The 12789-nt window shown below is 34.2% G+C and overlaps 1 protein-coding gene across 2 annotated transcripts in view; it reads right to left on the bottom strand.

The window, feature by feature from the left end:
* Positions 1–12789, bottom strand: part of DYNC2H1 (dynein cytoplasmic 2 heavy chain 1) — a 395644-nt gene that overhangs the window by 212158 nt on the left and 170697 nt on the right. For both annotated transcript variants that reach the window (XM_070384345.1, XM_005887860.3), the window contains exons 64-68: positions 12368–12466; positions 10885–11008; positions 4951–5114; positions 2843–2962; positions 2090–2224 (exon numbers count right to left, since the gene is read on the bottom strand). In XM_070384345.1, the coding sequence (XP_070240446.1) occupies positions 2090–2224; positions 2843–2962; positions 4951–5114; positions 10885–11008; positions 12368–12466 (642 nt within the window). The remainder of the gene's footprint in view (positions 1–2089; positions 2225–2842; positions 2963–4950; positions 5115–10884; positions 11009–12367; positions 12467–12789) is intronic.

The raw sequence follows: 12789 nt of genomic DNA, 5'->3' as shown, positions 1-12789 counted from the left end.
ATTATAGAGTAGTACAAGGGATGGTTTTACTGAAGACCAAGAACACTTGTATCAGGAGAAAGAGGTAAACACTTGTATTAGGGTAAGACGAAATGGTAAACAGTTGTGATCAGAGGTCACGTAGGTCATGTGAGACAGCACAGCACTACAGCTATCCCTGCAGTGGAGAAAAGTCAGAACGATGAATGTAGCATGTGGGACTGGTACCAACAGAACACTGACGGACGCAGAGGTAGAGAAGACAACTGCAACTGAGGGTCCACATTAAGATAACAGAGCACCTAGCATTGTTCAACATAAGCATAAAATGAACCAATAAGCACAAGGGCTTTCGTTCTGACTGAAGGTAAAGGATGATAAAGATGAAAGAATCATAGGATTAAATGGCCTTGAGGTTATGAACGGAACTCTGAGAAAGTTATCTATGCCACTCTGATCAAAGAAACAGGATTACAAATATGATATTGGCAAAATTATGTGTGTGACTCAGGGATGCCTATTCAGAAAGAGAATGCACAGAAAGGTCAAAATCCTTCTGGTGAGAATAACAGTTATGACATCTGCCTTTTTAGTAGTGGTAGAGAAGGTGGGATGGCTAGTTTGAAAAGAGGCTCTAAGCCTGCTGTAATTCTGGTTTCAACAGAGCACTTTCTCAAGGGAAGAAAGAAATCTATGTATGTGAAGAATTTGAGCAAGAACTGAAAAACATCTAAAAAAAATTTGGAAAAGTCATTCAAGGAAATAGGAAAGAATTAAAGGATGTCAGTAAGGGGCCACGTCAGGTTGGAGACTGAGAATTCACAGTATCATTCATCTTTATTGCTTTTCTTCAGCAAATCTCTGTTGCCAAATATAGAAGAAAAAAAGATTCATTGTACTGATACAGGGTTGAAATTTTACTCCAGAAAATGTTAAAATAATAAAGTAAAAAGGATTTTAACTATTTGTAAGAAAAGAGTTCAGTCATCACATTCACAAGATAGAGGATGAAAAGGGAAGAAAGATGTTTTTAATGGAAAAATAACTTTTAACTCTTTTATTGATATACTTAATTTGCCTTAAGAAAAGTTTCAGGAATGGCAAAGATGCTTTTTAATAGTCATTAAACACAAAAACACGTTCAGTTTCAATTTCAATACAAATTTACAGCAAAGGTCTGTCTAGTCAAGGTTATGGTTTTTCCAGTAGTCACGTCTGGATGTGAGAGTTGGACTATAAAGAAAGATGAGTGCCAAAGAATTGATGCTTTTGAAGTGTGGCGTTGGAGAAGACTCTTGAGAGTCCCTTGGACTGCAAGGAGATCCAACCAGTCCATTCTGAAGGAGATCAGCCCTAGGATTTCTTTGGAAGGAATGATGCTAAAGCTGAAACTCCAGTACTTTGGCCACCTCATGCGAAGTGTTGACTCATTGGAAAAGACTCTGATGCTGGGATAGATTGAGGGCAGGAGGAGAAGGGGACGACAGAGGATGAGATGGTTGTATGGCATCAACAACTCAATGGACATGGGTTTGGGTGGACTCCCGGAGTTGGTGATGGACAGGGAAGCCTGGTGTGCTGCAGTCCATGGGGTCACAAAGAGTCAGACACGACTGAGCAACCGAACTGAACTGAACTGAGAACTTTAGTGTGCACAAGTGCTCAGTCATGTCCAACTCTTTGCAACCCCATGGACTGTAGCTCACCAGGCTCCTCTATCCAAGGAATCCTCCAGGCAAGAATACTGGAGTTGGGTGCCATTTCCTCCTTCAGAGGATCTTCCTGACCCACAGACTGAACCTGCATCTCCTGTACTGGCAGGCTAATTATTTACCACTGCACCACCTGGGCTTCCCTACGACTCTAGATAACATGCCAGAAATCAGTGACATTCAGCAGGGGACAAAAATGACCAACACTCTTTACCCTTGATATGCTCAACATCTATCACTCTCTCCATAATAACAAGAATTAGACCCCAGGACCTGGCATTTTTGATTAGCTTTCTTTTTTGCAGTCATCATTCCCCTGAAGTCTTGATACTTTGATTTTTATCATATTAACATGAACATTTAAGAAAACAATATAAGATCATAAAGAAAATATTTACTTGATCAAGAGAAATTTGGAGTTTGTAAGATTCTTTAAGTGACTCCTGAATAAGTGCACTGCTTGCTTTTGTCTGATTCAAAGATTCAATCAAATCTTTATTTTCCAAAATATTACCTTGAGATGTGGCAAGTGTCTGTAGAAAAATTAATAAAATAATATGAACATTATTATATATACTAAAATGATCAATTAAAGGAAGTCCAAGTTAACTACTATTAATTTGATGATATTTACGGGAACTTACATACTTTTAAAAGAATTTCAATATTTTACAGCCTTGTATATGAAAAGATACTGCAAATCACTAGATGATACTGTATCATTAAAGCATTGTATATATATTAATTTTATCAATTTAATAAAAATAAAAACCATTTAAAGTTACAGATCAAATCATAATCTCATGCTTCTTCTTTTTTTTTTTTCCTCTAATTTTATTTTATTTTTAAACTTTACATAATTGTATTAGATGCTTCTTTTGAATGTTGTTCTGAGCATATAATTAAACATTAATGAAATACAGCGTAAAGACAGTATTAATTAAAAATCACTTGTCTTAAACATTACTCCCAAGTTTCATATTCCAAGATATCTACCCTTTTTCTGTTTGAATTTTGATTTTAATATATATATTGATATTCTTCTGATACAACCAAAAACATGCTGAAGGTATTATAACCTTTAAAAAAATAGCATTTGATTTTAATCAAAATATGTAATATGATCAACATCCTGAATAACTAAATTTTACCTCTAAAAGAGATTCTTCAAGCTTAGCTAACTGTATTTTCTTATCTTCTTCCTGCTGTAATAGTTTTGTTTTCTGTTCCTCTAAATCAGGTTTCTCATGTTGAATAGTTAATGCCAAAAGCTTTATAAAAAAAAAAAAAGGCCAAGATTATTCTAACAATAAAGGTCAAGCAAGACAAACCAAAGTGAAAACTTCCCACAAAGAGACCTTATGTTTGATTGGATATTACAAATATACTACTCTGTACACTTCATTCTTTCTAGTTAAACATATGAGACACCTCCACAATTATTTCTGACAAAAGAGGCAAAATGAATAGTGAAGCTAACTGATAAAATGTTACATATTATAAAAACAGCTGTAAGAAATTGCATCATTTAACATATCAGCATCTAATATTCAGTTCTTAGATTATATATAAAAACTATAGAAGCTAACTTTCTCATGGTAATTAGTCACAAAAATAAAGAAAGAGATATCTAATCAAAATCACAATAAGAAACCATATCATACCTATTAAGATGGCTACAATTAAAAAGATGAATAATAATAAATGTTGTAACTATGTGTAAAAAGAGAAACCGTCATATACTACTGGCAGGAAACTAAAATTGTATAGCTACTTTAGAAATTTTTTTCTATTCCTCAAAAATTTAAACATATTGTTACCATAGTGAAAATCACTCAGTCGTGTCCTACTCTTTGAGACCCCATAGACTATACAGCCCATGGAATTCTCCAGGCCAGAATACTGGAGTGGGTAGCTGTTCCCTTCTCCAGGAGATCTTCTCAATCCAGGGAATGAACCCAGGTCTCCGCCTTGCAGGCAGATTCTTTAGCAGCTGAGCCACTAGGGAAGCCCAAGAACACTGCAGTGGGTAGCCTATCCCTTCTCCAGGGGATTCCTTCCCAACCCAGGAACTGAACTGGGGTCTCCTGCATTACAGGAGGATTCTTTACCAGCCGAACTACCAGGCAAGCATTGTTACCATGAGACACTGATACCATAAAACCCAGAAATTCCACTAAAAAAACCAAAACACTGAAATGTAAACTTTCAAGGGTCAATCATATGATACATGAGCTGAATCTTAATAAAGCTGTTGAAGACTGCTACATCAAAGTCTTAAATGTAAAACTTTAAAATAGGGAATGACATTTGCGTGTCATAAATATGCTAATTTAAAATCTATTGTATAAACATGTTCAATTAGTTCTCATTAAAGTAATACCTAAATAGCCCTTTTTAGCAATTACAGTGGAGAGCTTTTATATAGAGGAAGCCATTCTGTCAAATTCTGCCAACTTTTGAGTAATTTGGACTTTGTTTTATTTATGACAAGAATCATCAAGGCTATCAAAAGACACTGTTGATGAAAATATGCAGTGAGTCATCTAGTATGGTAAGAAAAATATTTAAAAGGAGAGCTTTAAAAATTACATAAAGTAAATTAAAAAATCACAGCAAATATATATGCTACCATTTGAATCAAAAGAAAAAATATATACTATTGTTAAGTGAGTAAAAAAACAGGATGATACTAAAAAATCAACAGGATATTTTTAAAAAGGAAATAAAATGAGTAACTGAGTGTATAACCAAAAGTCTGTACATGAAAATTATTTTGCAGTTCATGCAATAATTATAAACTGTAATAAGCCATACAAAGAAAAAGAGAATTCAAACATACAAATGTTCTGGTCAAAAACAATGTTGGATTTGGAATCAAAGATACTCAACTAGCTGAATAAGTCAACTAAATGCAGTTTTAACACTTAAGCTTCAGTTTTCACAATTAAAAAAATAATAGTTACTAATCTTAATGTGTATGATCCTTCTAATTCTCAAATTCTAACAAATATAAGTAGACTGTAAAATTAAAGTTTTACCGGAAGAAGTAGCAATTTGACATTAGCAACAAATATATAATTCTAACACTAATGGAAAATGAAATAAACCCAAATGTGTTGCTGATTTCCAAGTGTATTTCCAAAATCATGAGTTTAAATGCTAATCAGTTTAACAAAATAGCTTCTCAAAGTATTTCACAAGTATACAAAGAAGATTTTGAAGATTTCTAAGGCAAATTATGATTGTCCATATATACCTGTCCTCGTAATCCACTTCTTGTTGTAGTAAAGTTAACCTCAGTAACAATGGAAGCTGCATCCGGTGGAATAAAGGGATTTGGGCTTCTTGTTGACAAAAACAGGCGAAACTCTTCATTGTAGTCGATAATTTTGTCACCTATTTGTACCACATAACGTGGTCCTATTTTTTAAAATGACATAATTAGCTGGTCTGAATATTCAGTATTTTGCTACATGACATTATAAAATACTATTTTCTAGTACCTCTAAATAGTTTTTACTCAAGCTTTTCAATACAGTCCAAAAGACAGCAACAGTGAGGCTACCCAAAAGACCGTTAACAAGAATGCTCTACTAATCAGTCAGCACTTAGGCAAACAAAGATAAATAATACTTATTAAGACAATCCTAGGATATTGAAGCATCGAAAGAATATCTACTTATATTTAATATGTGCTCAGTTATGTGCGACTCTTTGTGACCCCCATGAACCCTCTGTCCATGGGTTTTTCCAGGCAAGAATGCTTACTGAAGTGGGTTGCCATTCTCTTCTCCAGGGATACAGTTTTAACATTAACTATATGTTTCATATTATCAAATTTTCTGAAATGTTTGATTATAGATGACAAAAATGGAAATGCTTAATTATTCTCTACTTCAAAATTTACCAGTTTCAAAGTGTTTATTGTGCTAGTATTTAAGATGTAACACTTAAAAACAGAATGACCTGGTAAAACCTGGAAAAAACAACATATCAGTAATTGCAAAGAATCCATTATTAATGTCAAAAAGGATTTATTCAGACTGTCATGCACAGGAGCTTTGCAACAAGTGAAACTGAGAAAAAGTAAACCTCTGCCTCATAAAGAAGCTTTTTATATTCTAATATAAATAACAATGATTTTAATTATATATCATATACAGAAAAATCAATCAACTATTACACCCGTTATTTATGACTTCAACTGATAAAAGTAGCTAATATTTTAGGTAAAAAACCACATTATCAAAGATTATTTTCTAATGTTACAAAAACCAATGTAAAGAATTTTTGAGACTCCTAGAATAGATTTTAAAAGAATTCAAAACACACTTTATGAAAGAGGATATTCAAAGGATCAAAAAGAAATCAAATTAATATTGAAAGAAAAGTACAAATTTAAAGATTCAATGTAATAATTATGTACCAAATAGAATGATTCAAGACAATACAAGCAGAATAAATGCAAAGAAAACTAATCTAAGGATATCACAGTAAAATCACTGAAAACCAAGGACAAAGAAAAATTATAAATTACCAGAGAAAAATGATGTATCACTTACAAAAAAGCAACAATAAACCAGCAGGCAATTTCTCAATAGGGATGACATAAGCTAGAATACAATGCAATAAGAACCTCAAAGTGCTACAGAAAATAGCTGTCAACCTAGAATTCTGTTAGATACAGAGAAAAAAATCACTTAAAAATGAAAAAAAAAAAGCTTGTTTTCAATAGATCTGCACTAAATGAAATGATAAGGAAATTCTTCAGACAAAAAAAAAAATAATCCCAGAGGAAATGAGACAGTGGAAATACTGGGAGAACACCATAAAGGTTAAACATGTATAAATACAGATCTTAAAATCAGTAATTATAACATCATATGGAGCATGATAATGCAGCACAATAATGATGCAAAAGCAAGTATGGGGTGTATGGAATTAAAGATCATAGAAAAGCGGCAAGCATTTATCTATATTAATAAAGTTAAGTCACAGATGCATATTGTTACATACAGAGTAGCCATGAAAAACAAACATCTGATTAAAAAATCAATCAGGCTCCTTAAAAAACAGTATTAGTTATTGCAAGAATTGGTTATTTAAATTATACATACAAAAAAGTAAGATTGTCTCATGAATAGAAATAAAAAACCAAATGATACACTATTTATGAGAAACACATTTTATAAAGAAAACCAACAGAAATTTGAAAGTAAAAGAATTCAAAAATATTCCAATACCAATCTTCAAAATTAGTGTAATTATTCTAACACCAAATTCTAAAACTTGAGATATTTCTAGAGACAAAGGACAGTTGATAATGATAAAGAAAATAACCAAACAGAAAGACAGCACATATCCAAATATGTATGTATCCAAACACGTAGCTTCAAAATATTTAAAATAAAAATTGACAGAACTGAAAAGCAAATCCAAAATCATGAGACTCTTTTTCTCAGTATATAATAGGACAAATAGAAGTAAAAAGTAAAGATATAGAAAGTCTAAGCAATACAATTAACAAACATTTATGAAAATGAGCCAATCCCAGATCATAAAGAAAACTTCAATAGGACTTAAACAACTGAATGTTTCAGAATAAGTTTCCTGACCACAATGGAGTTAATCTAGAAACCAACACAAAAGAATACCTAGAAAATATCCAACTCCTTGAAAATTAAATAAGAAAGCATTAAGTAACTTATGAATTTTTTAAAAAATACAGACCAAAACTTGTGGTATAAAGCTAAAGAAGGGTTAGCAGAAAATTTATAGACAGAAATGAATATGTTAGAAAAAAGAAAATATTGAATTATTAGTACTTTTTATTTGTATTTCAAGAATCTAGGAAAAAAGACAAGCAAACAAAATCTAAGGAAAATATTAGGAATAAATAAAAAACAAAAATTGAAAATACAATAGAGAAAATTAACAAAGTTAAAAATTGATATCTGAAAAGATCAATAAAACTGATATACTGTTATCAAGACTGACCAAAGAAAAAGAGAAAAAAAAATATCATTATTGATAAATGACACATCATTGAAAACCTCACTGAAGTTTTAAAGTTATAAGAATATTATATAAAGATACACCAATACATTTGACAAATGAGATGCAATAGAGAAATACCTAAAAAAATTAACCTAAGTTGACATATATACAAAACACAGAATACAAACAAAACAACATTAACCCAGGGATAAAAAATCTAAATGGCAAAGGAAAAGGATGCAGAACACATCAAAAATATGTCTACATGTGAAACAATCCTCACTGAAAACCAACTGCAGCAGAACTAGAAGATGTAAAAACACAGATTTGGGTAAAAAGGTGTAGAAAGCTATCAGGTCTGTAGCTGTGTCCCTAAGAGACGACTCAGAAGAGGGATCACACAGGCAGAGCTCCTCCTGAAGGAGTAGGTGGTCTGAGTCACAAACCATGCAAAGGTCTTGTCCAAAGGTCTGACACTGAGAAATGAGTCTCTGCGCTGCCTGGAGGGCTGCTGGGACTAACAGGAGGACCGTGAGCAGCCTGGACGCCATTCATGAGGAGCCACAATACATTCCTGCTTACTTCTAAACCAGGGGGAGAGACGGGATTAAAGCTGCAAGGGTGGCTGACTGTGTTCCTGTGAAGGCTTCGGCACATACCCAATCTGAGTCCAGCAACCACTCAACTGGGGTGAGGGCTGCTCCAGATGAGGAGAAAGCTCAGCTGGGAAAAAGAAAACTCAGGCCTAAAGAAATGTCTGAGCAGGGTGGGAACAGCTATTACAGGTACTTACACAGGCAGCACCTCAGAGCAGCCACAACTTCTTATCTCTGGTAAGACATCCACAATTTGTACCCAGGCCAATGCCAAGTGCCCATCCAGCCCCTCTTATCCAGGCACGGCTCCCCTCCTGGGAAAGGAGGCTGGTGCCAGATTGGGGAGGGAACACACTAAAGGAGATGGAGCTAGCTCAGACCCAACCTTCAAAACTTCTGCTCCAACCACTTCGGAACAGGCCCTATCCGCCAGTGATGGCCACGGAACAGAGGACAAGCCCCAGAAACACCTGGCTGTGAACGAGCAACTCCATCTCCAGCCCAACCTCCTACAAGGCGACAGCTGCCAGCAAACCAGAGGAAAGGCAGGTGTGGGGTTACGTCAGTTTCGGCGCTCCCACGGAAGCCTCTGGGCACAAGCAGACTGCAGGGGGACACTCCCACACAAAGGCACCTACTAGAGACCGCAACAGAAGCAATGCAGGCCCACCTCCAGAAACAGGAAAAATCTCAAATAAACAACCTAACTGACCATCTGGAGCACTTAGAAAATAAAAAACAAATAAAGCCCAAAGTCAGTAGAGACTTTGAGGAGGAACTATACCTTGTTCTTTTGGATCAATACTTATTTGAAGTGATTTTTGAACTGTATAAATTTGAGGAGAAGTACATTCTATTCCTATTATTTGTACCTGTTTCAACATCACTATGCAGAAATGCAGTTTATATTGCTTAGATTAAGAACACAGGGATATAAATGAACTGGGACCCAAGCTTTGCTTTATGTCATTTTAGGACAACCATCCTCTGTCCTCAGCAGAAATGTACAGTAACAAATGACTATTCACGAGGAACTCAAAACTATGGAAAAGGACAGTGTGAAGTATAATCAAAGGGGATAACAGACTTCAACTGAAGTCATATGAATACATCCAACTCTGGACTGAAGGTGGAAAAAGTAGGGTAGGGTCAGACTTTAACTGACTTTTTCTCAATGAAATGAACAGAAATTAACAAATTCACCCAAACCAGCCCTGAACAACTATCTGGAATAGTGGTTCATCACGTGAACCAATCGTGACATAGAATATTATCATTTCTCAGCAGATTCCATTTTAGGGACCTTGTCAAACTCCACTCTCAGACAATGCAGCAGATACAGTTAAGACCTAACACCAGTCAGAGCTCATTGAGACAAATTTAATGAGCCCAAGGGACAACATATAGACTATAAAGAGAGTCAGATTCAGATGATCAAAAGATTCCTTTCCACTTCCTTTAAGACAGTATAGCAAGAGGTGGTTCAACAGAACTGAATTAGCTTTAGTAAATAACACACTGAGACCAGAGATTGAACTCTGGGAGGTAACTTCAGGTTACACCAGCAACAGTCCCACTCCTAGAGTTCTTTCCATAATTTACCAACCACTGCTCAGCCAAGCATAACTATTTGTAGGATAAAAGGTGATCAATAGATAGTGCAGGCTTTGCTATTTCTTCACTTTGCCCCCAATAACTCCAATTTTCTAAACTCTGTGGTGCTAGCAAAGTGTGTCGTGCCAAGTAACTACGTATTTATATATAAGTACATGTCTATGTATGTCCACATATACACTTTGCACAACATGCAGAGTTTAAGGGCATTACTTCCTAATATCAAAGTCTGGGTTAGGTGCCTGAGGTGACGTAACATTCTAAGACCAGTATTCTTAGGGAGACCAGCTTGCAAGGCCCTTAACAACCGTCTGGGAATTTGGGATTTTGTTAAGGTTCTTATGTTTACCAGAACAGGAAAGAGCAGCTCACTGTGCTTAAACTGTTGTACAAACAAAATGGTGTATGCTGAACACCTGCTTTCCTTTGGGAAGTCTGGAATTTTGCTCCCTGCTAGGTAGACTATGCTTACATAATAAGCCCCATTGAAAACTCTGCATCTTCCTTGGTGTGTAGACAATTTACACACGTGCTGTCACAACTTGTCCTGGGGGATTTAAACACAGCCTGAGTGACTCCAATGAAAGAAGACTCGGAATGTGCACTTGGTTTCCTGACTCCTGACTTCACCTTACGTGCCTCTCTCTTTGCTGACTTTGCTCTGTAGCCTTTTGCTCCAATAATATAAGCCATGAGTGCACCCGTGTGCTGAGTCCCTTGAGCCTTCCTCGTAAGACACTGTACCTGGGAATGGTGTGGGAGACCCTGATATGGCCCTTCTTGTATAAACACACTTTAATTAAAGGTTTTTTAATTGCTATTACTATTAGATTCTGACATTACTATCATCCACCGTCCAAAAAGTTTTCATATCCTCAGATTCAGTGGAAAGACAAAAAAAAAAGTCAAAGTTAGTTGTTGAAGTTAAATAGCTTGTATTTAAAAAATAGTTACTCTCTGGAAACTGTCAAATATTCATTTACCTTGAGCAACCAGATCTCGTCTCAATAGTGGATAAAGTACAGGTTCTACACCATCCATTTCTTGTATAATAAGGGTTTTCCCAAAACGTACTGCCAACTCAAGAGCAGTGATAAAGTTACTATCCTAAGAGAATAAATAAGAATACATATGAATTCCTTTATTACCTTAGATTTACAAAGGTCATATAGATATTGAAAATATTAACAGGAATAATACAAACATTTTAAAATCAATATGTTAATAACACAAATTATTCATAATTGTCTTCATCAACTTCTAAGTATTTGATCATGAACCAAGTTGATTGGATAAATTATCAAATAAATTCCTAAATAATTTAAATATATACATTAGAAAAATAAGATTTTAACATTAATAATAAAAACAGCCTTTAAAATTTTCTAGAATTTCAAATTGATGCAGAAAAAAATTTTCAAATTCTATATGCAATAATTTACTCATCTGTTAATAAAAACTATTTATATTCAATATCAAACATTGAATGGAGTAACAAAGACAAGCTGATGAATTCTAGTAAACTTATCTTGCTGTGATAGTTCTAATTATTTTGAAAAGAAACATTTAGACAAAAGTTTATAACCATGCAAGAATTTTTAGGCTTTCTGAGTAGGCAAAAAGTCACTTTAAATACCACTCCAATTCTCCAACTTTGTTTTAAAAAATTAAATATTTGGATAATAATTATTATCTAAATATCCTACTACAACCATAAGTGACATGAAATATTTTATATATTATATAAATAATTACATATTACAATTATTCTTAAACACAAATGAGTTAGATATCCCCATGTGATAAGTGAAGAACATTTTAAAGAGGTAATTTTTCAAGCATCTGAATTAAAATGATTAAAATTTGATTAAATTTAAAAATTGACTAAAAAATTAACCATGCATTAGGACTTTCTCAAAAAACATGAAAAATAATTTCTTTGGCAAGATAAACATGACTGCGAGAAGTCACTACACAAAACACTATTATACTTCATTGACCGATTGTCAAATCTCAGGACACAACACAAATGATCAATGCTGAGTTACATGAAGAGGAAATTTAAAAGTCCAGGGGATTTTCCTAAGTCCCTAAGTAACTTACTTCTATAGCACCCTTCTATAGCACTTAACTTTAATCATAATTTGGTATAAATGCTTATTTGTTTAGTGTAACTAATTACTCAATTGTCATCGCCATAAGGGCATGAACTGTGATTACTAACATAAATCCCTGGGCTTAGATCAATACCTTGCATACAGAAGGAATCAAAGATTCTTATTCCTTTTTACAAATTATAAAACGAAAGCTAAGAAAGCTACATTTCTTTCCCCAGGGCCCATGCCAGGTAAGTTATAAGAACTCGGTTTGAACCTATGTTTTCTGATTACAGACCCAGAGTTCTTGTCACCATAAGATGCCATTACTCCATTACTACTTGGTATCTAAATTGTAAGTAATACACACCTGCTGGTTAATAACTTCCAAGCGTGAGTCTTTCAAATGTGTCTTTAACCATTCTGTAGCTTGGGAAGAAGGGTCAATAAGAAATGGGCATACTCGACTCTAAATAAAAAAAAGAAAAATTATAAGCTTTCATTAAAGGAAAATCATTTCCTAAAAATTATTAAACAATTAATGAGTGAGTTTTTCTCTAAGGTTTTGAAGAACACAAATATAAAACTATAACGAGGAAATGAAGGTTGTTTTTAGCTCCACTGGAGGCAAAATTAATAAATTTTATCAGAAATTAATATTAGGTTATTAAATTTAATCACAGTAAAGTTAGAACACAGTTTTATTTACAATAACACAGAAAATGTACATTAACAACACAGTAAGCAAGCATTCTAGTCCTAAGTAGATGCCATTTGCACTTCTCTTCTTGG

Source organism: Bos mutus, chromosome 15 (genome assembly GCF_027580195.1).
Source record: "Bos mutus isolate GX-2022 chromosome 15, NWIPB_WYAK_1.1, whole genome shotgun sequence".
Classification (NCBI taxonomy): Eukaryota; Metazoa; Chordata; class Mammalia; order Artiodactyla; family Bovidae; genus Bos; species Bos mutus.
Note: the sequence above shows the minus strand (reverse complement) of the source record. Positions and strands in the feature narration are given on the sequence as shown.